At 43.5% G+C, this 27,591-nt stretch overlaps 1 protein-coding gene across 6 annotated transcripts in view; it reads left to right on the top strand.

Annotated features, from left to right (window-relative positions):
- COL12A1 (collagen type XII alpha 1 chain) overlaps positions 1–27,591 on the top strand; it is a 433,058-nt gene that overhangs the window by 252,119 nt on the left and 153,348 nt on the right. For all 6 annotated transcript variants that reach the window (XM_078648068.1, XM_078648070.1, XM_078648071.1 and 3 more), the window contains 3 exons: positions 15,915–16,057; positions 21,052–21,181; positions 25,879–25,998. In XM_078648068.1, coding sequence (XP_078504194.1) covers positions 15,915–16,057; positions 21,052–21,181; positions 25,879–25,998 — 393 coding nt within the window. The remainder of the gene's footprint in view (positions 1–15,914; positions 16,058–21,051; positions 21,182–25,878; positions 25,999–27,591) is intronic.

Below are 27,591 nucleotides of genomic sequence, written 5' to 3'. Positions count from 1 at the left end.
TCATTGCTGTTGGATTAGAGACTTTACACCGCTTGTGTAACACTCGCTACCTCATTGTCTAACGTCTAATGATATCATTTTCTTACTTGATTGCGAGCCTCTTATACTACTCAACCCACTACCTATCACCATATTGTACACGTTAGTTTGTTGAAACTGGATGTCCATGGTCTCTCAGTAACTATTAGAAAGTGGTATAAGCCAGCCTTATAGCCTAGCTCGCCTGATCTCTTTTATAGTTGGACCAAAGACTCTGTACCGTCTTATATTAACGTTTATTTGAATGTTTATTGTTACTTTATCAGCACATGAAAGCTATGTTGAATATTATACTGTACCTAATATTAAGCTTAGTCACCCTCCTGTTCACCCCCTGCCTCTGTGAAGCGCTCTGATATCTGCAAAGATCTTGTTCGCGCTATATAAAACTCTGAATAAATAAATAAGGTGAATAATTTAATCACACAGTCAGGCAGACTGAGTCTTTAATCTTTTTGAAAGTGAAACTTTAAGTGTCGATTTTAATTGGGTACAAATACATTAATACAAAGTTTACTTTGTGCAGTTTGTGGTATATAAATAAATAATACCGGATCTAGGTTTTACTGGACATAGTAATAACAGATAGCTCAATAAATAAGAGTCAAGATTCGAGGTAGTAGGAGTTTGCAGGTTTAATACAGCATAAAGGACAGGAACAGGACAACCTGCACAGGAATAGGATGACAGGGCCCTGCAGGGGGGACAGGGAATGAGCGCACTGACTTTAATAACAATACACAAGCATATATACTAAAACAGTTGCATTGCAATACATATGATAGGCGGAGCAATGGGTGTGGTCAATAGCAGTCGCGAAAGATAAGGGTGAAAGTAGGTGTAACAGGAGGCGTATACATAGACATGTGATGTAAACGTAACAGAATATGTCATAAATGGGGCGGAAACATGGAGGGGGCTACCTGAGGAGCCGGGACCTCTAACCTAATGGTGCGCGCAAACTGACAATGACGTGTTACTAGGAGAAGCTGGGGGCTATGAACTCTGCGCTAGGAGTAGAGACTGAAGTCTGGAGAGTCAGGGCGACATGTACCTAAACCCTATCTAGTATCTAATGTTTAGAGGACATGTTGATATAAACTAAGAGTCAGGAGGGGAGAGGCTAACAGACTCTAAGACTGGAGCATGCATTATTCTACATGTAGTGCGTGATGAAGAATATTAAATGACCATTAATACAGTATTTCTCTTACATGGAGACGTAAAGGCTAGACAATGACGGAAACTATTGATGCGATTCAGTAGCTTAGGAATGCAGAGAAGGAGGGCTGGACTGATAACTAGAATCATAACATACTCTTGGCAGACTCGTAGGCAGAGCCAGGCCGAGCCGGGCACTGTGAGGCAGGAAGTAAGTGAAGGGTCGAGGATACAGGTGGGGGCTGTATCGCTCCTCAGCGAGGGTTCAGGAGACAGGAGCTGAATCTGGTGTCCGGGCCCATTTGAGGCCTAGAAACGGGGACTTTACAATGAAATAACGTGCACACTGAGAAACGTGGCAACGTAACTTTACATAGGCCTGATATTCGTAGCTTTCACGAGAACTGGAAACTGGCATACTAGAGATGGACACAACTGTAATTGCGTCTTTAATCGAACATGGGGAATACATATGCATATTAATCATGCACACATAACATAAGATGGAGGACACGTAGGGACACAGAACATGGCAAAATTTACTTTTCCACATTCCCTCCTTGTCACTACGTTTCCATCAGGAAACATCAATATTCATGATACCATCTATCATTTCATACAGTATCATTTGCTCGTCTCGAATTTTCTTGGAACTGGATTTAGAACGGGACTTAGGACTAGGAATACAAGAGGTAGCACAAATGCCACAAATCGCAGGGCCACATTGTATACAGAGGCAGCAACTGAATATGATCGCTACTGCAATACCTAGAAAAGACAATACTTTCCATCCCCAGGCGGAAATTATATTCCAGAACCAACCGGACCATGTCCAGGTGCCTGGATCTTGGTTTAACATATGGGCAATTTTATGGAGTCTGGTTATAGCTGAATAAACAGACGGCGCGTTATTAGGAATGAAAATGCAGCAACTAGATCCGATGACTCTACAGGCCCCGCCCCTATCGGCCAGTATGACGTCAAGGACGAGACGATTCTGGAGCACGACAATTCTCATAAAGGATTGCTCTTCGGTTAAGTTACTTAGAGCAGAAGTAGTCTCAATCACTACTGCTTCAAGGGTTCTGGTTAATCTACGTATCAGTTTACTATTCACGACAGTACCTAAATAAGGGAAGACACCTTTATTGATATCTATATATTGTTCTAGAGCAGTTTCAGTATAATCGACAATCGGGAGGTCTCTCTTGTGTCTCGTATGTACTAGGTGGGAATTTCTATGATAGTCAGGTGGGGCTAGAAAAACTGGTGGCAGTAGGAAGGCAATATAACAGGTTCCCTCCCAATCGAGGGGCAGACGGACATATGCGGTCTGACCACAAACAAAATAAGAATGACGTGAAGCTTTAAAAATAGATTTCCTACTGTCACTATACTTGACAATAGTAGTACAATCACTATGTCCTACATGTACGGAACCATTATTTCGGACACATAATTCGCCTTTAACTGGTAGTACCGATATAGTAGGTAGATCTGGAGTAGAATCAGACTGAACATTCAGGACCATGAAATTCGAAGAATAATTACCTAGATTATAAACTTCATTTTCTAGATCTAACCCTGTTCTGTGGGGAAGACCTTGCTTGTCTGGAAAACATGTACTGTTAAGAAAAGACATATCTGTTGAGGATGACGTTAACGTGGACCATGCTCCACACGAACCATTATGTGAAAATGGATAAGGAAAGAGTGGCAGAACTCCCTTCGGTGTCTGGAAAGGGGGGAGTCGACCACACACCCAACAATTAGTGGCATTGCTGGTCTGGTGTGAATAATGTAACATGCGGATAAAAGAATTATTTCGCATAGCGAGACGATATGAGAGTTCATGAGGAGGCAGATCACTAAACGTGTGTTCTACTGTAGCATTAGCAGACTTATTTACATGAGAAACTGGAAAATACAAATAAAAGGCATAACCTGTGCAGGTAATCATAAGGCTGAAAAACAATATGAAACTTAGAAAAACGATACATCGGATTGAGTTTTGACTAACTCTCTCACTATGGGGGTCTATTTTATACATGTCAGAAACCGGTCTAACCGTTTCACCTAGGGGAGGACTTAGACAATCAAACTGGCTGACTTATTTTACTAGACCTTAATTTGAGCTTATACTCCTGTTGCGGAGTTTTCTCTAACAGGGAGGGTTCAGTATCATTGTCATTTGCGGGACAGTCCTTAAGAATAGTACTTTGGCAGTCTTTAAGATCCTCGGAAATGTTTTTTGAAACAGGCTTTAGTCCAAAAAATCTTTTCACATGTGACAGGTGGACCCAGCCCTTCCTGCCTTCCAGCTTGACGGCAGTACGGGTGGCCAGGAGGACCTGTCGGGGTTCCTTCCAGCGAGGCTCCAGCGGACTTGAACGATCAAAATTCCGGACAAGAACCATGCATCCGGGAACGATGTCATGCGGTGCCACCTCGGTATTGTCTGGAAATGCGGCAGCAACCTGTGAACGACAAGAGTTGAGGGCAGACATCAAGGAAGCTAGGTAATCTGTCAGCATATTACTTGAAACATCGGTAATACTTCGAGGTCTAGGTGTACCCCACATATTAGGGGGGCGGCCGAATACGACCTCATACGGGGACAGACCTGATCTGGAATGTGCGACCATGCGCATATAAAATAAAGCGACTGGCAGAGCTACTAGCCAGTCCACACCTTTCTCCTTACAAATCTTGGCAATACGGTTTTTCAGGGTCTGATTATGTCTCTCTACTAGACCAGCTGCTTCAGGATGGCGTACACAATGGAACTTCCACTGGTACCCTAACAACAGGGAAATGTGTTTCATAAGCTCGGATGAGAATGGCTGGCCGTTATCAGAATATACGACTCTAGGGAGTCCATAACGGGGGAAGAATTCACGAACCAACTGCTTGGCAGTGGTCGCGGCTGTGTAATCTGGGACTGGATATGCTTCTGTCCACCTGGACAAAGCGCATACAACTACAAGGACATACTTGAAACCTCGACATCGCTCCATCTGAATATAATCCATTTGGAGGACTTCAAAAGGGTGGTCAGGGGGCTGGAAACCACCTTGTTCCACCGGGACACTTTTACCTGGATTAAACTGGCAACATATCATACAGGTACGGACTTTCTGCTTGGCTGCAGCTCGTAAATGCTTGTTGAACCAAATGTTCTGGATACTGTCTAACATAGCTTTTTCTCCTAAATGTGCTGGACTATGTGCGGTATTGATAATGACTTGAACCATGGAGTCGGGGAGAAACCATGTGGCTTTACCCTTCGTTACCCATCCCTGATCTGTCTGGACCCCTCCTTGTTCGGACCATTTCTTGATTTCATCGGGAGTAGCATGTAACTGGATATCTATGACATCTTGAGTAGGGTCCTTAACTGTCATACAGGTAGTCGGATCTGGAGTATGTGTCTGTGTCGGGTTAACTGAAATGTCTGGAGTCTGTGCTGTAAGCTTGGCTGTGCGATCTGCTAGATCATTACCTTGAGAAATAATGTCAGTAACTTTCGTATGTGCTTTGCACTTCATGATAGCAATAGATGTCGGTAAATGTATGGCATCTAACAGAGCTTGAATAAGGAGACCATGCTGAATCTTGGTTCCATGAGAAGTCATGAAACCTCTCTCCTGCCAGAGCACTCCAAAGTCGTGTACGACTCCAAATGCGTAGCGTGAATCTGTGTAAACATTAACTTTCAAGTTCTTAGCATATATGCAGGCTTGGGTCAGAGCAACTAGCTCTGCTGCTTGAGCAGACAGGGTGTCAATACGGTGTGTTTCAATAACTTCAGCGTCAGTAGTCACTGCATACGCGGCCACTAGTTCTCCTGTACTCGTTCTCAGACATGAACCATCCACATAAAGTGTCAGGTCGGGATCTGGTAATGGAATATCTGTCAGATCTTGTCTTGGCTTAGTCATAATGTTAACTACTTCCACACAGTCGTGTGTGGCAGGATTTGAATTAACTGATGGTAACAGTGTAGCAGGATTTAGAACGTTGCAGCGTCTGATTTCTATGTGTGGCTGGAACAGTGTCAATTCATAACCTGTTAAACGTGCAATTGTCAAGTGCTGAGTTTGTGTTCGGTTTAAAAGAACTTCCACGGAGTGTGGAACTTGTACTGTCAAGGAGTGTCCTAACACTATGGAATCACTTTGTCTGATAGCTAGTGCTGTGGCTGCAACTGACTTGAGGCACGCAGGCAGAGCCTGGGCTACAGGATCTAATGTGCTTGAAAAATAAGCACAGGGCTTGTATTGTCCTGCTTGATCTTGTGTGAGAACAGATAATGCTGTACCTTCACGTTCTGTGACGAAAAGTGTAAAAGGCTTACTGTAGTTCGGTGTAGCTAGAACTGGAGCTTGGCATAAAGCTTTCTTTAACTCATTGAAACTAAGTGTATGTTCAGATGTCCAAGGGAGGACAGTCGATACGGCTGCCTCCTGTGTCGTTAACTGTATCAGTGGTTTAGCTAGAAATGCATACTGAGGAATCCATTGTCTGCAATAAGAAGTAAGGCCGATAAAAGCACGTACCTCCTTCTGTGTCTTGGGCTGAGGAAGACTCGCTATTAACTGGATACGGTCTGGTGTCAACTGCCTACCCCACTTGGACAGTAAGTGGCCTAAGTAGATCACTTGCTGTACACAGAATTGAAGCTTCGAAGGGGACACCTTGTGCCCCATCTCGGCGAGAAAATACAAGACTGTAAGTGATGCTCGCTCGCAAGCACGTTCAGAACGGGCTGTGATCAGTAGATCATCGACATACTGGAGCAGGGCAGTGTCAGTTGGCATGTGAATGTTGTCTAGTTGTCTCTTAAGTGCTTGACTGTAAATGCTAGGACTTTCTGTGAAACCTTGAGGAGCTCGTGTGAACATATAGCTCCTTCCATTTAAACAAAATCCGAAAAGAAACTGGCTGTCTGGATGAATGGGGACACTGAAAAACGCGTTCTTGAGGTCTATGACTGTGAAAAATGAGGCTTCGGAATCAATGGCTGTCAATAGGGAAGAGATATCTGGGACAACTGGGTACTGGGGAATAATACATTTATTAAGTTCTCGTAGGTCAATCACTAATCGATATACTGGGGGTGCATTTGGATCAGTACGTTTCATGACTGGAATGATCGGAGAATTACATACATTGGAGTCAGTTTCTACAACTACTCCTTGAGCCATGAGCTTGTCAATAATTTTGGATAAGGCTGCTACAGCCTCAGGTGGCAATCTGTACTGTCTGATTCGTGGTAACACTACACCTGGCTTGAGAGTCACACGATGGGGTGTGATTTGCATATAACCTACATCAGTTGGACCTTGCGCCCATAGATGCTGCGGAACATTAGACAATCTCGGATCAAAATCTCGTAATACATAGTGACCCTTGAAGTCACGTAAGAACAGTCGTATTCCCTCTGGGGAGCAGCAAATAACTGCACCTAATTCTTTCAGTGTCTTAATACCTAACAGATTTTCTGGACACGACTTTGTAAGTAACAGATCAGTAGTGCGGGACAATGGACCTACGTCTAGAGTAACTGGCTTTGATATCTCGTTTACAATAGGCTTTCCTGAAAATCCAAGGGAAACATTTCTAGAGCCTGAGAGCGGAGCCCCTGGAACTTCGGCGTGACTAATGGTGGTCCTACTTGCCCCTGTATCAATCAGAAACTTTCTGTCTTTCCCTAGTACTTGACTATGAACATAGGGACCTTCTTGATCTACAGGTATCTCGATGAGAGGCAAGCCTACCTCCCTCTCTAGGCTGTTTCATGAATACGGTTGATACTCTGGATACTCGGACTGTGCATACTGATACATCTGCTGTGTAACATGCTGTGTTGCAGCAATAGGCTGCGGTACTGGAACTGTCTGTTGTGCATTCTGTGGCTGAGAAGTCTGTGAAACTTGTTCTTGTCTAGGCGGACGTGGTCTTTCTTTAGTCTTACCGGTAGCTATGTTGTGTTTCAGAACTGCACACTCGTTTATATAATGACCTGGCTGTTTACAATAATTGCATGTCCCTTTAACGGGAACTGCAGGATGACTTGCTTGATTCGGACCCCTCTTCTGACTGTCTTGAGGAACAGATTGTGCAACTAGTACTTTCATTTTCGTGTCTTTCATACGTTTTCTTTCGTGATCTTGCTCTTCTCTGATTCTATTCTGGTGGTACTGAAGCATCTGTAACATCTGGGACGGGGTATTAGCTTGCCAGGTACTTTCGACTTTCAGAACTCGATTCTTAACTTGTGGACTTGAATTCTCGACTAATTTAGTAACAAAAAGATGAGGGTATGACTCGCTACTTGTCTTGAGGCCACTGTTTATAATAAAACATTTTTCAAATCTAGAATAAAAATCACTAGTGTCTTCGTCTTGTTTCTGTTTACAGGCTGAGATTGCATCCCAGTCTTCCTTTTTAGTGGCTAATAATCTTGGCAAAACTTGTATTAACAGTTCTGGTAATTCTTTACATTTCTCTCCAAGACCGGTACCTGGTACTCGTATCTTATCTTCAGCTTCTAGAACTGCCCAATCGATCTTTTTCTCTCCCACCTCCCATTCTTTTTCCTTGAGTTTTTCATATACCCCTGCGGGCAACAGGACCTTTAGCATTTTAATAATATCTGGATACGTGTATTCTCCCATACGGAGCATGTCTTTTAATTCTCGGTGGAACCCTGCTGGATCTTTGTCATGACAGGGAATTAATTTCTTCATCTCTAAGAGTTCCATCTTTGTAATCGGGGTGTAAACAAACACTCGTTGCATTTCACCATCTGTTGTCCTAACTGGGTGTACTTCTCGTAACGGATTCTGTCTGTCTATGTAAAAGGGTTTACTTTCTGGGGGTGAGACATGAACAAAATGCGGGTTCAGAAACGTTCTATATTTGTGACGCTGTTCTAGAATGACACTAATTAAATCGGTACCTAAACCTTTCCATCTATACTGGAGTAACTCGTTCAGGACATCGTGTAACGGACCTGGATCAGAATGTTGACCCTCATACAGAGTAATGAGGTGCTGGATCATATACATACCCACCAGTCGTTGCTCGGCTGGGGGCAATTTCAGAAACATTTGTGCCACTATTTCATCTGGAAAGGTGGTAGAATCAGTAATCCATCGGACTGCTGATCGGACTAGTTCTTGTTCATGCATAGTACTTAATTCACTGTAACCGATTCGTGATTTCAGAATGTGATCGGTAGCTTGAAATACTTGTTCTAGAGAACCTTGTTCTGGTGCCGGATGATGAAAAACTGTCTTGTGTTCTAGGCATAAATGGCGATCTGGAAATCTAGATTTTCCTACATACGCTATTCTAGTGGGATTCTCATCGTCTACCTCTTCAGTAGAAGAGTCATTCTCTTTCTCGCTTACTTGTGCTGCTTTACGTTGTTCATGTAACTTTATTATTTCTTTACGGATTTTCTTGTACATACTCTCTATACTACTGATAGTCTTGTGCTTACCCTCGGCTATATTATCACTCCACCTTGTCAGGATTCTCATTTCGGCCGGATCTTTAGTCGGATAATCTTGTTCTCTTATTAAACAATTAATCAGAAACTTTAATAGCATGAGCTGGATTTCAGCTTTCCTTTGAGACATGGCTTCACCAATACTTTCTGGATCATCCCCTGTACGGATGAAACGATATATTCTGTCTAGATCTCCTTTCATATCTGGTAGGGTGTCTAAATACCCGGTCACCCGTCTTACACGGATGGAATATATTACTGTACTATCATCACCTGCAACCGGATCATAGCGGCATTCAGTGAGAGCTCGTCGGATATCTGCAACGGACTTAAATTTGGGCGTACGCTGTAACGCACATTCATGTAACTCGGCCAACGTTCTACGTTGGTGTGGTGGCGGGGTACCAGGAGGACCTCCTCCTGCGGCCCCTATGCTGGAATCGTCGACTGATACTCTTCGTGCTGGCAGAGTGGGAAATTGTAATGCAGGCTGAACCGGGGGTACCGTAACAGGTACTCCGGTGTCTGGAGGAGCAGGAATTGCCTGATTTACAGGGACTGGCGGAACAGGATTTGCATATTCCGGGACTGTGTCGTCCAAGTAGGACGAGATGAAAATATCAGCTGCGGTCGGTTTGTGACGTAGCTTGGTCGGAACTAATGGTGGCGGAAAATTACTGGATGCCTCCGGGGTCGCTTTTGGCAAGCCCTCGGCAAGAAGAGGATACATACCCTTAATGAGGGCATGCCTCTGTCTGTCGGACTGTTCGGTTTTGACTCGTTCACCTATCTCGATTAATTCCCTTTCTTGGGCTCGTTCTAAAGATTCTCTACTTAATTCTGACTTTCTGATTTCTTTTTCGGTTCTTTTATGAGATTCTTTGCGCCATAACTCGATGGCATCTTTCTGTGACTGTCTGGCTTTCTTTTTCCATAATGCTTCTTCTACTCGCATGATGCACTCGGCATCCCATGTGCCTGATACAGGCCATCTATACTTTTCCTCTAACTGTTTGGTATACTCTACCCATAAATCTAGATATAATATGGCACTTATGCCATGCTTTTGATACATAAAATGACCTGGACTGTCCCTAGGCGGGACAGGAACTGCTGCTTCCAGCAGACCTTTTCTGGTTTTTAGCTGACGTAGTTTAGAAAATAAGGGCATGACTGAACTGTAACCTAGACACAATACGCAATTACAATACACAATGAACACGATAAATACTCCACATTCATACCACGACATTACAATACATGAAAAACATTTAAAATAACATTTCGAACAGAATACTACCTGGAATACTGGAAACAGAATACATGAATTTTCTCGAGAAACAGAACTGACTAGAACAGAAACTAGATGTACTGCTAAAACAGTACGAAACTCACCGGTCTCATAAAGAGACACGTTAGGACCCGCATCCACCAAAGTGGACACTTCGTTTTGGGTCTGTGTACCACCAACCCACGGACCAGAGTCAATTAGATTGACCCTGTCTAGATACTACCCCAGCAATGGTACTCACCGGGCAGCAAGAACGGAAGGCCTCGGACTGGACTGGACTGCTTCGACGCCGGACGGACGAACTTCGGACTTCAGTTACGGGTGGGCCTCCGGATACCTCGGACCTTGGACTCTCGGCTTGGGCTCTGGTCGGGACTCGCCGCGTTCCTCCACCGCCTCGTCTGGATGCTGGACCGCCACCTCCGTCTCCTCCGTGGGCCTGAGGGATACTTGAAGCAGAAATATCTGCCGGTGCGCAGAAGAGTTCCGTCACGGCTGCAGAGGGTCAGGGGGCATACGTGGCTTCACCGGCGCGTGGGGAAAGGGCAAGTCCCTGTTCGGGCGCCATTATGTGGTATATAAATAAATAATACCGGATCTAGGTTTTACTGGACATAGTAATAACAGATAGCTCAATAAATAAGAGTCAAGATTCGAGGTAGTAGGAGTTTGCAGGTTTAATACAGCATAAAGGACAGGAACAGGACAACCTGCACAGGAATAGGATGACAGGGCCCTGCAGGGGGGACAGGGAATGAGCGCGCTGACTTTAATAACAATACACAAGCATATATACTAAAACAGTTGCATTGCAATACATATGATAGGCGGAGCAGTGGGTGTGGTCAATAGCAGTCGCGAAAGATAAGGGTGAAAGTAGGTGTAACAGGAGGCGTATACATAGACATGTGATGTAAACGTAACAGAATATGTCATAAATGGGGCGGAAACATGGAGGGGGCTACCTGAGGAGCCGAGACCTCTAACCTAATGGTGCGCGCAAACTGACAATGACGTGTTACTAGGAGAAGCTGGGGGCTATGAACTCTGCGCTAGGAGTAGAGACTGAAGTCTGGAGAGTCAGGGCGACATGTACCTAAACCCTATCTAGTATCTAATGTTTAGAGGACATGTTGATATAAACTAAGAGTCAGGAGGGGAGAGGCTAACAGACTCTAAGACTGGAGCATGCATTATTCTACATGTAGTGCGTGATGAAGAATATTAAATGACCATTAATACAGTATTTCTCTTACATGGAGACGTAAAGGCTAGACAATGACGGAAACTATTGATGCGATTCAGTAGCTTAGGAATGCAGAGAAGGAGGGCTGGACTGATAACTAGAATCATAACATACTCTTGGCAGACTCGTAGGCAGAGCCAGGCCGAGCCGGGCACTGTGAGGCAGGAAGTAAGTGAAGGGTCGAGGATACAGGTGGGGGCTGTATCGCTCCTCAGCGAGGGTTCAGGAGACAGGAGCTGAATCTGGTGTCCGGGCCCATTTGAGGCCTAGAAACGGGGACTTTACAATGAAATAACGTGCACACTGAGAAACGTGGCAACGTAACTTTACATAGGCCTGATATTCGTAGCTTTCACGAGAACTGGAAACTGGCATACTAGAGATGGACACAACTGTAATTGCGTCTTTAATCGAACATGGGGAATACATATGCATATTAATCATGCACACATAACATAAGATGGAGGACACGTAGGGACACAGAACATGGCAAAATTTACTTTTCCACAAGTTCATGGATTATTGTGCTGAAAAAGCTGTATTTTTGGCTTTGTGATTTCAGCCACTATCATAGGCAAACTGCCATCTGATATTTGACATCAGTGGTATCAACAAATGCATAGCTGGCCAGCATCTTTAATGCAGATAGCAGAGGCCTCTAAATAAACTATCTTGAACGCATTATATTAGAGCTCCCACCAACATCCACAGACGTTGACAGTATGCTGATGCATACTGTTGCTATGCCACAATTGGAAACTATTTTCTGTCAATAACGATGAAAAAAGTGTATTCTTCAATTGTATTACAAAATCCTGGTCTTACTTGTTTTATTTTTCTCCTGTGTCAGTTTCACTCCAAGTGTTGTAAGTGACTTAAATGATTAGTTCAACTTCACGTATTTCATCTCTCCTGCCTTAGGCACTGATTTAGAAATTGGCAGAGATAGTTCTCCATCGCAATGGCAAGAGAGTACCCTCTCTGAAAAACTAGCCTTCCACCTGCCCAAGTTAGCGGTGATCGGACTTCCAGGTTTATGCCAGTGGAGTAAAGTTTTCTCCAATGTATGTCAACCTTCCCCTGGTGGCCCGAGGGAGTGGGAGGCAGTCCCAGATAAGCAATCCGAGTGTCTTCCCTATTTAAAGTGGGTAATCAGATGTTTCTATTTAACTGTCCATCACTGGCAAGAATATCTTGATGGTGAGAGACATTAAAAAAAGAAACCTACTATGTTGTGAGAGGTTCATCATTCTTTCATTAAAAAAAAACACCAGCTTTTGGAGTTTGTTTTTAAAAAATAAAAAGCTTTTGAAAGTTTGACAGCTGACCGGCATGATTGATCGAGCCCTCTGTCAAACCTTTCCTAACTTGTACAGATATGTTTGTGGGGCTAGTGGACATATCTAATTTGGCAGGTGGAGTAAAGCAGTGTAGTAGACGTGAAATTGTCCAACACCCTGTCTACTGATCTCTAAATCAGTTTCCAGCTTGTCTACAATTTAGATATCACAAGCATTGGCAGTCAAGGAAATTATTCTTCTCAAATGTTGGCTGCCTCTTCTCCCATTGTGGGAAGTAGCAGCAGGAATATCAGGTACAACTGGTCGGTGCCAACAAAGTCATGCGCATTGACTGGAATTTTCCTGATGTGTCTTATAGCCCTTTTAGCTGTCTGAATTCCATTTTCTAGTGAGTTTTAAAGCCAGACCATGTGTCTCAAGTGTGCTGAACCTGCCACGCTTATACTGAGGTGCTGGTTAAATTCAAAGGACCATGCAGCGACTATTGACAACCCCACTATCAGGGTGCAAACATAAGCGCATAGGAAGACACAGGAAGGCAAATGATCTAGTCAGGGCAATATAGATTTTGCTTGGGAACACCCAATAGTGGAAGTAGATTGACAGCATCATACATTGCATACCATGGGAAAGGAGGGCGTCTGACTATCTCTGTGTGAAGTTGGGTTGTTGGCTGACAATGTGTGAGCCCTGGTCAAGCAACAGCCACAATCTCTTGTGGCGTGAACCACAACAAATCACTAAATTTACTGTGCTTAACCCTGGGTAGTTTGGCAAAAAAAGCAAGCAGGCAGGCTTAACTGAGAGCCAATGTGTAAAGTATTTAAGCAGCACACAAACAGCAATAAAGTGAAAACACAACATAAGAAAAATCCCAAAGCAGTTTAGAAAAGTAGAGTAAATTGTATTCGATTATGTGACACTAAAACAACAGATATCTAATCAGTAGAACCGGAGTTATGAATGTTCAACGTTTAAGGCTCAAAACAGCTCCTAAAAGATGAAAGAGCCAACCACGACATCTAATCGCACGAGACTGGGTAAAACTTGAAAGTTAGGGCCAACTGTGATGGAGCACAGTTTGGATACAAAAAGTGGATTGGGCTCTGCCAGTGCTTACCTTTCGACTTTAAAATGTCCTAAAGAAAAAGTCTGAGAAGGTAAAGTTCCACCGGGCAAGGCTGCAGAATGTGTCCGAAGAGGGAGCTTTGACGTTGAATGGCCTTGGGTCAAAGCCACAGCGTAGATGTTTGAATTAGTTGCTGAAATAGAAGTAAAAAAAACTCCAGCGGGCTGAGGCAGAGGGCTATTGTTGAAGACAGTTCTACGAGGTCAGATACCCCCTTGGCGAAGTTTCCACTGAAATGGATTTGCTGCTGCAGAGAAGAATGTAGTGGCAGAAGCTGCAAAGTCAATCCAACTGGTGATGCACATCAGGTGGATATGGGAGCAGGTTGGACCCAGTCTCCTCTTGGTTCTCCAAGCATTTTTTGACCAAATTTTGTCTAAGTCCTCAATTTTGGAAAATTAGCCATCGGAACACCTTTGGCATCACAATCAAGGGTCCAGGACTGGCGGGACACCTCTTTGTGGTTCAGGACTCACTGAGCTCAGAACCAGGTGATGGGGGCATTTTATGTCCCTGTGACTCTGAACAGAAAACACAAAACTAGCCCTTATGGCCATCCTGGTTGCAGATGAAGAGCACAGCTCAACAGCAGGGTTGGCCTCTGACTTCAAGGCAGGATCCAAGCAGCATGCAATCCTTCTAGGCACACCAGCGGTCTGGCAGAGTGCACAGCAGGTCACATCAGCAGCCAGTCCTCTGAGAGTCCTTCCACAGGTCCAGAAGCATACTGAAGAGTGGATTTGAATGTACCCTTCTTCTGGAAAGTGGAGAAACTTCTGGAAAGGTTCTTTATAGTGCATTGGATTTCTTGACTCCCAAGCTCAGGCTCTAAGCTGGCTGCAGTGACAATACAGGGTCTCTAGGTCCTTGAGTGTGAAGGCAAAGCACAAGCTATTCAGGTATAAGTGGTGCTGTGCTCAACCCCACCCCCATCCTGCCAGCAGATGGCCCATTCAGGCACATCTAATCTCTGTATTGTATGACTGTCTGGGAGAAATTCACAAAGTCTAACAGTCAGGTAAACTCAGACATGTGACCCAATACAGTCTACAGGTACAGAGGGCTAAAGACAGGAAAATGCCAGCTTTCTAAAAGTGGTATTGTAATGAAAAATCTGACTCTACCATTAAAGGGGGTTTATCATTACAATTCCATAGGTAGCAATCATGACATATCTACCTTCTCTCAATTAGGAAGCGTGGCTTATTAAATGTAATACAGAATCCTCAATGTGGTCCTAATGGGAGGGGTAGCCCTCACAGTAGTGAAAAATTAATTTAGGAGTTTTTCACTACCAGGACATGTAAAACTTAAAAGTACATGTACAACCTTTAAATTACACATCACACTACCCTATGGGATACCTAGGGCCTACCTTAGGGGGACCTACATGTAATGAAAGGAGAGTTAACGGCTTGGCAAGGGGGGTTAAATTCCAAGTTGACATAGCAGTTTAAAACTGTTTCAGGCTGCAATGGCAGGCCTGGGACATGTATTAAGGTGCTACTTATGTGGGTGGCACAATAAGTGCCGCAGGTCCATGGTAGCATTTAATTGACAAGTCCTGGGTATATGGAATACCACGCTACATGGGACTTTTAAGTAAATTAAATATGTTAATTAGGTATATGCCAATCAGACTACATTAAGGGGAGTGAGCACAAGCCCTTAAGAACTGATTAGCAGGGTTAAAGTGCACAGAGTCCTAAGGCCAACAAAAACGTATTTCAGCAAAAACGGGAGGTAAGTAGGGAAAAGGTTTAGGGTAAGCCCACCCTGAGGCTGACAGTTCTCACAATACTCTGTTGGAAACGCCTCTGAGACAAAGTTTTTTTATATACACATTGTTGGTCTGCCAAAGAAGCGACATTTATAGCCAGAATTCCCATGATATATTTTCTTAGTAATGTATATGTACAGATGAATACATTTTTCTTACGGCCTTCAAAACCATACCAATCAAAATGTCCTTGATTTCCAAGTAATCTTTTGTTAAAACTGTTCTGCGCTTAAATTAATTTTGAACACTGCAATTTCTTTTTCAATGTGTTTGGTTAATCAAGAAGTAAAGAAGTGTGCAAATGCTCTCACCATTTAGGCAGCTTACTTTATGTGCTTTCTTTCAACATAAAACATCACAAGGAAAATGTCTGCTTATGGGACTTCTAGCATGCGAGTAGCCATGATGTTAGGCACAGTTGTAACTGTCTTGACCCTTCCTTTTTTAGTGCCTCGCAGTGGTCCAAGAGACATGAAAGTGTTTGACGAGACAACAAACAGCCTCTCTGTGAGCTGGGAGCATGCAGATGGACCTGTCCAACAATACCGGATCATCTACTCTCCCATGGTTGGGGATCCCATAGATGAATATGTAAGTCGACATCTGGTTGTAAACCAAGTAACTAAAGTCTTACACAAACAAGGCATATGTCCACTTGGCAACTACAGAGAAAGTGCTGCGAGGTACAGTGATGGAATTGCCATGAGCAAGGGGCAAATTGAATGGATGGGTTGCTGATATTGTGTGATAATGGGCAACACATCTAATCTAGAAGTGTGTGTGGAATTGGTTTGATAAGTAAGATTCACAACACTTTATTGAGAGTTAGTAATGATTGTGTCTCCACAACTGGCTATTGTTTATATAAATTCACTGTAGAGGCTGGGGATGAAAACAGGGGAGAATAAGGTAAAGATGTGGGTGTATGATAAATGGGTTTTGACAACCAATATTCAAGGAACTGTTACAATGACAATCATGTTTTCTCTTGGTGGGTAGGACCCAAGAAGACGAGTGTGATTGAATATGTGTTTGTCCTAGCTTTTTGTTTCTGTTTTATTCTTTGATGCGCAATGCACCTGCTTTTGTGTTTGTATGTCTTGAGCCTTTCAATGTATAACTTTGTATATATTTAACTATAAAACTAGGAAAGTTGTGCTGAATAGTTCGGCATTTAATGCTGTCACCTCGGTCGGTCAGTTGTCATAATACCAGACAAACACAACTGTTATATTTGTAAATTGGGAGAGGCACTCTAAAGGTATTATCGAGTCCTTTTCTCTGTATAACTAACTGCATATCAGCATATCTTAGCAAAGTCCTTGTTCTCAACTCTTGCGAAAAATGAACAAAGTCCATCCACACCAATTAGGGTTTTAAAATAAAATTGTCTCTTTCCCTCTATTCCTGTATTCTTAAACAAATAATTCCAAAACACTTAACTGTTTATTGGAATTAGTTGTTTAGAATATTGAATAATATACCATTTTATTGCAAATACCTCATATTTGTGGATGGACTTTATTAACTACTCACAAGAATCGAAGACCAGAGACTCTAGAATACCATTTACAAATGTAACATATATATATATGTACACGTGTGAGGCAGACAATGAGTGTCTAAACCTTTATAGCTATCTCCATTATCAGAGCAATAGTTAGAAACCTGACAGTTTATTGAGATGCCCATGATTTTTTTTTTTTGGAATAATGACATGAATTCTTAGGACAGGGAAGGCCCTTCTTTTACTTTTAGACACCGTAGATTAAGGTTTATGGCTATGATTATTTTCTTGTGATTGTTCAGGGAAAGGCCAAGAATACTTTTATGAACCAAACAACGCATACGAAAGACAATCATATTACTCAAAGGAAGCTAGTGAGTGATCTCACCTTGGACATGAGACCCGTCTTTCATAAACCGCAGACCACCATAACACTGATGATCTTAAGATGGTTAACAAGCAATCATGGCAAGCCTACATAAAGGTTGTTACAGTAGGAATTAATCACTGATATCTGTTTCTAGAGGGAAAACACCGTCTAATCTATCTGTATCCGTAGCACCAACAATGACATGGCTGACACTGTTATTTCAATAGTATTATCGGATTTACTGCTGCAGCTATTTATTTTTATATATTTTTTGCATTTATATTGCGTGACAGCTACCCAAAAAGGGTTTCCAAGCGCAAAGCAGTCAATTGACAATATAGAAACAAAGAGTGTCTTATTTGTCAAACAGCCAGGTTTTTATCAACTTACGGAAACTGGAGTAGCTGGTTTCATTTCTCAATGAGATAGGGAGAGAGTTCCAGTGCAACGGGCCTAGGTATGCAAAGGATTTGCCTCCAATGCGTGCTCGCTTAACTTTAGGGATCATGAAACGACCATGGGTAGCTGATCTTAGATTTCTAGATGGAATGTGTGCTTTGGCCAGAGTGCAAAGATACTTGGGGGCTGTGTTGGCTTTTATTTTGTACATATGAGTGAGTGCTTTAAATTTAATTCGGTTTTCTACATTTAGCCAATGTAATTTGCGTCGAACAGGGCCGGCCTTAGGCATGTGCAAGATGTGCACCTGCACAGGGCCACCAAACCCCAGGGGCCCCCACACCAATATATATCCTTAATATAATAATCCTCTGAGGATGGGTACATATTTGCGTGGCGGCCCCTGGCAGGGATTTGGCGGCCTCCGGCTCTGTTCCACTTCCAAACACCCTGACCCTCCCTCTTCACTGGCCTCCGTGCTCCGCCCCGCCCAGACCCCCTCTTCTGGGGCCCCCTACCTACGCTCCCTGCCCAGGGCCACCATGAGCCTAGAGCCGCCCCTGCGTCGAAAGACAGAAATAGATTATCGTTTTGCTACTTTGCATAGTAGTCTTATCGCCACATTTTGGGCCATCTGTAGACGGTGGAGATTTGCTTTATTTGATCCCATGTATAGGACATTTCCGTAGTCTAAACGGGACGTAATCAAGGCATTGACTACCGTTTTTTTTTAAGACTCTGAGAGCATCCAGCAGATTTTCTCAGCCATATAATGATGGAAAAGCAGGTGGCTGCAACTTTAACTGATTGTGCGTGCATGCTCAGAATATCATCGAGGAGTATGCCTAGATTGCGTACTTGAGATACCGGGATAGGGAGGTTGCCCATTTTTTCTGGCCAATGTTGTGGGTTCCACAGATGTTTCTGTTTCCCTAGCTATCACATCTCCTATTAGAGTTGGCATAGGGATATCATCTTTTTAACAGAAAAAAGAGCAATTTCATGTTGCCACAACCAGCTGAAAACCTCATGCCTTATTTGTGTCTCGGTGTTTTGTACAGTACAACTGATAAGTAAACACATATTAGGAAGGTTTTAGAGCCGGGAAGCCTAAAACAGTACGCTCTTACACTTCTGTATACTTTATCCATATTTAGTACTAAAGGCGGGTAAACTTGCCTTTCTATCTGGATGTTGTAGGACCTATGTTTTTTTTGTTTTAGTGATAAATAATTTTACAGGGAAGGCCTCTCCCGCTTTTCCTACTTTTATTTGTATCAAGTTTGAAAATGAGAAGCCGAGAGAAAGGAAGGACGACCCACTTCTCCGAGATTTGGCTAAATAGCATTTAGAGTTGAAAACTAATGGGCATACACAAGCAGAACCACGTTAGCCTGGTGCAAGGAGTGCCATTAGGCTGTGAGAAGAAGCAGTACAGCCACTGGGAGTGTCGCGCCCTGGGCCCTGGAGTGAAAAGACAGAGGCACGATAAAGACACTGAGTTAGGGAATGAAGTGCAGCAGAGTGATGGTTTCTTTGGCAAGATAATGTGAGGTGGGAGAGATGGGATATTGAGAGAGCAATATACTGACCAGAAGAGAAAACAACATCAAGGAAGAAAATATATTTAAAGAGACTTTTGAGCAGGGCAAGATGCAAGGAAACGTGTGAAGAGGGAAAAAGACTATAATCTGAGGCAAACTGAGAAAAGAAGTGGAGAAAAAGAGGGGTGGAGAAATTATGAAACCTTCGAATGAATTCTTCTTGACCAACATTACATTTGCTACTTACGCCCAGACCAATCCCCGAAGGTTCACACATGCCTGGAGTGTGTGCAGACGTGGGTGACAGCAACCCAAGAGATTATTCATGACCCTATGGCTTGCACACAGGGCCGAATTGGCCACAGTGGGCACCGGGCATTTTCCCAGTGGGCCAGAAGGGTGGGGACCGTTTTTTGACCTGTGGGGGCCAGTTTTGTTACAGGGGGGCTGTTTTTCAGCAGTCCCCTCATGGCCTGAGCTTCTCAGTAGCGCAATGCGGTGAGAATCTGGAACTCCCTTCCGCCGCAGCTCCGGACCGCCACCTCCTTCCAGGCCTTCAAAACTAACCTCAAAGTTATCCTCCTCCAAAGACACTTCCAAATGTAATTCATGCCCTCTCTATTAGCTGAAGGAAGCCCTTCCATTATAGAAAAAGCTACTGTACATGACTTTGGAAGTGTCCTCCCAGTGTGTTCTTGCGGTCTGAGAGTCGGCCATTTATTGCGGTATTATCTTTCTACCTGTGTTTGGTACTCGTATGTAACATGCACCCGTCACTTTCTTTTGTAACACACTGTTTTCTACCTCTTACATATGTTTATTTTTGATACCTGCACGTAACATTTGTTCTTGTGCCTGAGGGCCCTCCATATATTGCAGTATTATACCTCTATGTTTACTTTGTACGCTTTTGTAACCTGCACACGTCACTCTTTCCTCCAGTATTGCACCGTTTGCTACCTCTTGTATTTTGTTGGTTCACGATTGTCACTTTTGTAATGCACCGTTTGCTACCTCTAGTATTTTGTTGGTTCACGATTGTCACTTTTGTAATGCACCGTTTGCTACCTCTAGTATTTTGTTGGTTCACGATTGTCATTACTGCCTCATTTAATGTACCGTTTGCTTTTGTATTTTGTTCACTTGTAATGTTCTCATGTATCAGCTCTGTTTCCTATTGTGAAGCGCTCTGACACCTTCGGGTAAAGTCCGCGCTATATAAAAACGCACAAATAAATAAATAAAAAAATAAAAAATAACCCCCACCACCCCCCTGGCCAGTTGACTGGAATTGCCAGGGCTGGTTTCTGTTCCCAGTCCGGCATGCTTTTACAATCTCATTATTACCTCTGCACTTTCGTTTAATCACTCAGCAGTGGTATATATGGAAGGGGTTCATCCTGTACAGGGATGGGCCTGGCCCCACTGTACTGCAGTGTAACATAGATAAGGGTGGGCATGCTACAGGTCTGGAAATGCTGCCACAGAATGACAAATCCTTAAGCAAAGGTCTTCTCCATTTTGAAGGATATAACAAAACACTTAGTGCAGGTCCTTGGGTTGGCCAGGCATAGGGACCAGCCGCGGCTCGTGTCACGGAGAAGGAAGGGACCCTAGTGTTGTGGATGCAGTTATGTGCTGTGGCGTATGTTTGCAAAGCAAGGGCACACCCCATAGGTACAGGCGTATTGTGGAAAAAATATGGGCTAAGCAACAGGTTTAAAGCTATTGTTTGTTTTACATAATTTTTTATTCCCTCTTTCAGACAACAGTCCCTGGGAAAAGAAATACAGTGAAGCTGCAGCCACTATTGTCAGATACCCCATACAAAATCACTGTGGTGGCTATGTATGGAGATGGGGAAGGAGGACAACTGACAGGAACTGGAAGAACAGGTGCCCGAACTGCCTTTCTTTGTGCGCCTTTATTTGAATGAAGTATTGAGGGACAAAATGCTGATGATAGGTCTGTTCTGCTTTGTTTCAGAAGGTATAGTGCTGATTCAAACATATTATAACAAAAAAGTTCAACATTTACTCTGGTAGGGTTACGGCTATGCTTGCTTATGGAGCACATTTTTGACTTAAGGAAATCATTCATAATTCTTGAAGTATTTATAGGAAACTCTGACCATCGCAGTGCATGTGCAACATTTTAGAATGTCAAAATGTGAGTGGTGTACGTTTCCTCATGTGGAGATATGATGCAATACTGCATTGTCTCTTAAAATGTATTTACCCCAGAGAAGCCTCTTCAAGTTTAGTGATATTTCCTACCCTGAAAATGCACTTATTTCTGTCCATTACAGAATATTTTTTAGGGAAAACTGCAATTTACTGGCGAATACATGAAAATGTCTTTTTTGATGTTGATGTTGAAAAACATTTACCTGTGGACCCACCCAGGAATTCTCATAATACATCCATTGTAGTACACATGCTCAAATGGAAATTCCACCTAACACTGGAAAACCATTTGTTTTTGCATTGTTTATTTAGAAGCGCTGCAAGTAGGAACATGTTCAGCAAGTCACCAGCAACAAAACTGCCCCCCCCACTGCAGTGAAACGAACCAACCACACTGCCAACCCACCGAAATCCCCAATAGTCAGTTTCCCCAGAGAATCTTGTCACCAACAATGTTGTAGAATTCTCCTCTAAGGGGATGTAAAGGTTAGTCCATACACATAACACAGAGCATATACAAAACGGTGCTCTATGACTCACAATGCATTGGCAGGTAGGGCGATTGAACACGTATTTTAACAAGAATGTGCACTTAGCCCTTTAAGGGTCAGTTCTGAATACTCTAGCCATCACAAAAAGACTATGGGACTACACAATTTCTCCTAACCCCATCACAGGGGTGTCATCCTTCCACCTACTGAAAAGGAGGGAAGCTACTTCCTTGGTCTGCCCATGGTGGTTCAAGGTCAAGTATGCCGAACAAAGTGTTACTGCTGTGAATCTAAAGAAGGGACAGGCTAAAGTGTCACCCTGTCAAACGAAGTCCAACGAACATTAGGACACCATATAGTGGTCTACCATTTCTGATATTGCTGTGAGGGATTCGATCACGGTCAAGAATCCTAAGCATGTTCAGAAAGGTAGGAGTCAGTATTTCAGATCCATATGGGTAGTTAAGGTTAACAAAAGGTGTATCATTACTCAAGAAAGTAAAAGTTGGAGTTTGAGGAGTGTATTCAAGTGTATGAAAGAGCTGATGCATTTTGACTCTGAAGTAGTAAATGATGCTGAATAATTGATTTAACCCTCTAACCTTTCTCAAATACAAGAGATACCCAAAAAGGTTATTTTGCAAGTCAACCACTTGTAAGAGGTCATCTTTTAACCCAATGAGACCAAATGAATTTGGAATCACTCCCTTAGAGTATGGGTCACGTGCAGAACATGCGAAGTAACTACAAGGGAACTGGGTTCTTTTATGGAGAATTCTTCAAGATGATTGACGTTTCATACTCAGTTAATCAACTGTGCTGCACACTGTGCTATATCGTTAGATCTTATGTTCTGCCCCTTGTCCTTTCCATCATTCCCTTTTTGCTCCTCCCTTCTTTATCCTTTTGGTTGATCTGGAACACTGGGTGTTGGGGATCTGAATGTGCAGCTGGTAACAGATTGTGAAGCCAACTTCTGCTGCAGAGACTTACTTTTTCAATGAAGCCGTTCACTTACTTCTTCATGTGGTGGATGTGCTTTTTGCCACACTCTCCCTTCTCCTACACTGTTCTATTTATATTCAAGGTGCCACTGAGCAATCTCCTCATCAAAACAATAAACAGTTACCACTACACATTTGCAAGTATTCAAACTCATGAGCTTCAGAATGCAATCACACAGAAACGATCAAGGGTCAGAGCTATAATGACCAGCACAAATTTTCACTATTAGTACTGCCTATCTAGCAAGTAGTTCCTTGTGCGACACGGTCGAGGATGTGACCCCTGATAGTGGCTAAATAGTCACTGAAACATATATCACAAAAGATTGACCCTCACCAAGGTTTATATACAAGTACTTAATTATCAGATTTATATATTTTACAGGTGTTGTTGAAGTTCAGAAGAAAACTTCCCACAAATAAGAATCTCAAAAGAAGTTGATTGAAGATTTTCCAATTTTCTTTATTCAATGTCTTTATTAAAAATAACAGAATTGCTTATTGCCGGCAACAAGCAATTCTGTTATTTTTAATTAAACACCTCAACAGGAAATATTATTATTAGGAGGGTCTGTGAAGTTGGTTGGGGCCACTAATCTTTATCTAAGTAAATGCTTTAGGTATCCCAGGCATTAATTATATTCTCTGTATAGATAACGTGTTTAATAGGGAGTCATTTTAAATCTCTTTTGTGCTTTTATTTTAATAGCCCAGTGTTCTGTCATAATTAGTTATTCATATCACACTCTTTTTCCTGGACTCCAAACATGCTGACACAGGAGACTGGGCAGTTACAATTTCAAGCACACACAACCACAGTGGCATTGAGAAATGTCTGTTCTTTTTTGAAGTACAAATACTATATAATGTAGTGATCTGCCCAGAATTTCACATAGTGGATGTCTGTTTTCTCACCAGACCATTTTCTCGTCCGTTTTGTTTTCCATATTCCCTGTGCTCAGTTAAGTCTCAGACGGCATTGGGCGTAGTCTAAAACATTATCGTCTCACTTAAAAGGTTATCTTGCGGGGGCTTTATTTCATTACCAGATATAAACTGGTGCTCACTGATAAATCAGTCATATTTTCGAATGTGAGCCCTAGGACACATCTGAACCTCAAGCTTTGCTTACTAACAGGTCATCATCATGTCCAATCACAGAATAAATGAATCACGTAAAAAAAAGTCTTGCCTTTGTAAATCTAGTCTTCTGTGTCAATTGCATTACTCAGAGTCCAAAATAAACGAAGCCAAGCCTTCTAGTTTTTGTCAGACTGGAAATTCTGTGTTTCAAACAGTGTGGTTTGAGATGTTTCAAAGACCTCAGTGGAATAAAATTGCAGTAATTTCTCAACTAAGTGAATATGGAGACCACCATTATGAGTATTGGATGTAGGTTCTTGGGGTGATGGGTTGGTACTTGACATTTTACATCAAAAGCAATGGAAAATTCAATGGGTATGGCTTGCACTGTCTATTTTGAGCGATACTCATTGACTTTGCCAATGTTTGTTTTGTAATGTATTTTTTAGAAACATAAGCAGTATGTAAAATGATATGGCAAAAATATAAAAAGCACATATCATAATGGAGTGGTCATACCTGCCCAAGCACAACATCACTGTCACTGAAGTGCTCTCCTTGTTAGGCTGTTGTGCATGCATGATTAGGTAAAATGCCATCACCCACAGTGTAAGAGAGCCAATGGAGGAAGTGGGTGGCCCACTGCCCCATGCTATATGCTGTAGTTGGAGCAAAATGTGAATGAGACTTGAACATTCCAATGGATAAAGAGGGCTCAGCAAAAGCTCCTTCTTTTTAGATATACATGTGGATATGAATAACGGAAATGCCATGAAATAAGCATGGAAGGGGAGCTAAGGCAGGCAGGGGCTTATGATGCAAGAAGGAGTGCATGACAAATGAACGAACTATACTGACTTTATAAACAGCTTAAAACTCAATACTTAAAAACAACACAGTGATAAATACTTTTTGGCAAGCAAGATTGAAAGGGCCATAAGTGGGGTGGCAGAATGTAGTTGATGTCAGACTCTAAGAGGAGTACAAAGGTGATTAAAAGGTTGACCCAAAAGCCACTGAGCTGGGTCCTAAAGAGCCTTTATTTGATAGTTTGTGGCAGATGAGTGTGGTAGCAGCAGTTTGCTGTATTTGAGGGTGATCAGCATCGCACAGTTTCCCTGTTCTGCAGCCAGCATTCACATACACCTTCCTGCTATGCTATATTACAATAGCATAGGGGAGCTGATTGAATAATGCACCGATCTGCAAAGTGCTAGTCGATTCTCACTTGTTACAGGGGCGGCCTGAGGCATGTGCAAGCTGTGCACCTGCACAGGGCCACCAAACCCCAGGGGCCGCCACGCCAATATATATCCTTAACCCCTTCCATGCTGGTGACGAACCCCAGCCGTCACGCTCTGCGGCGCTCGTGTGCTGATGACGGCTGGGGTTCGTCACGGCCCCGCCCTGTTCGTTTGTTTACCGCACAGCGGCGGAAACGGGCCAGCATGGAAGGGGTTAATATAATAATCCTCTGAGGATGGATACATATTTGTGTGGCGGCCCCTGGCAGGGATTTGGCGGCCTCGGGCTCTGTTCCACTTCCGAACACCCTGACCCCCCCTCTTCACTGGCCTCTGCGCTCGGACCCACCCGGACCCCCTCTTCCGGGGCCCCCTAGCTACGCTCCCTGTCCAGGGCCACCATGAGCATAGGGCCGCCCCTGCTTGTTACCTCCGACAGTTGTGCTGCTGGATTTTCCCAACAGCTTCTATTCGCTCTAGTGTTACCATTAGTGCGACTTAGAAAGTTCCTACTGATAGAGTCATTGATGACGTCTGTAATAACAACAACAACTAATAATAATACTACTAATATTTATTTTCAGTTGGACTCCTTGCACCAAAAAACTTGCAAGTGTCAGATGAATGGTACACAAGATTCAAGGTTTCCTGGGATCGTGCTGCATCTCCTGTTCTCGGCTACAAACTAGTGTATCAACCCAGAAGTGAGTAAATACAAATCTGAGAAAAATGTGCTTCTCGATGTTATCAAGAATTTACTAATGACTTCTTTGAAAATGCAAACTGATCTGATTCGAGATGGTTGGTGCATTTTCAGGTATGCAATCATGTGCACCAGGTTTACTTTTGCTTTTTGGATTTTCTGAATGAAAGCATGTTTACTTGCCCTTTTGCCTCTATTTTATTCGCGATTTACGATTCCGGAAATATTGCTTCGCTGTTTGCCTTACACCTTTTTAGTTGCAAATCTATATTTATTCTCTTTTAATCTCTTTTCCTTTCTGTTGTCATCATGGGCACCAAATTTAAAAAAAAAATAATTTCAGCAGAATTCGTGCTGGGGTTGCGATTCCCGCCAAAATTATTAAAAAAATGAAGCGTGGACTCCTGCGCTTCATTTAATTGAGGCCCTGGGTGGGCCTGGTCCCGGAGGCATTGCCCGATTAATAATAGCAGGGGCCCGCGGGGGAACCCCCGCAGCCCCGGGACCGCAACCTCTCCAGGGCTATGCTGATTGTTTGCGGGGGCACGGGCCCACCCGCAGATGGACTCGGACCACCTCTCTGCAACACAGCTCTGTGGCACTAACTGGAGGTACCTGGCGGGCTAGTTAGCCCCAGGGACCCTCAGGATTCATGGGGACTTAATCCCCCTACTTAAAACGTGCCGCGCCACGCGGCGCATTTGCACACTTGTCACATTAGGCCCCACCCCCTCCCTTCACCACTGTGCAACCGGGCCCTCAGGCGCGTTGTATGTTGGGGGATTAAGTCCAGGAACCTCCAGTAAGCACCACAGAGCTGCGTTGCAGAGAGGTGTAAAAAGGGGCGTGGCCTTGGACCACCTCTCTTCAAAGCAGCTCTGTGGCACTTACTGGAGGTACCTGGTGGGATAGTTGGCCCCCAGGGACCCTCAGGATACAAGGGGACTTTATCCTCCAGCTTACAACGTGCTGGGGGCACGTTTGCACAGTGGTGAAGGGAGGGGGCAGGCCTGATAAAAGAAGTTAGCAATCCTGCTCTGTGGGACTTACTGGTGGTAATAAAAGGAATAGTTGGCCCCCAAGGTTGACGTTGGGGGCTATCTACTCCTCCTGTTACCTCCAGTAAATCCCACCCAGTGGGATTGCTAAGAGGTGTTTCTGAGGCCACGTTCACCTTTCTCCACCACTCTGGAAACGTGACTGGTATGTTTTCGTTAGAAATTAGCATTTTAAAAACCTTTAAAATTCATTGAAAAAACCATAGGAGTGGAGTGGTGTGGCTCACTGGTTAGAGGCGGCAGACCCAGAAGCAGAGGACAGCCCGGGACCAGGGTTCTATTCCCGATGCGGCAGGGTCGTGGACCAGGGTCAGCGGACTCGATAATTCTCGTCTCGGTGCCTACTCTAACCAGGGATCACACTCGGCAACTCTGGGCATTAGCTTGCCTCATCTCCACAACGGCCCCCCACATACGCTGGGGATGCCTGGTTTCACCTTGGAGATACCCAGTAGGGACCATCTCACAGGGAAAGCCAGGACGGGTTCCCCAGCGGTCTACAGCGCAGAGATACTCCTTCGGGAGTCGATTCTAGC

The sequence above is a fragment of the Lissotriton helveticus genome, chromosome 6 (assembly GCF_964261635.1).
Source record: "Lissotriton helveticus chromosome 6, aLisHel1.1, whole genome shotgun sequence".
Lineage (NCBI taxonomy): Eukaryota > Metazoa > Chordata > Amphibia > Caudata > Salamandridae > Lissotriton > Lissotriton helveticus.
This window is presented reverse-complemented; position numbering and strand designations above follow the sequence as displayed.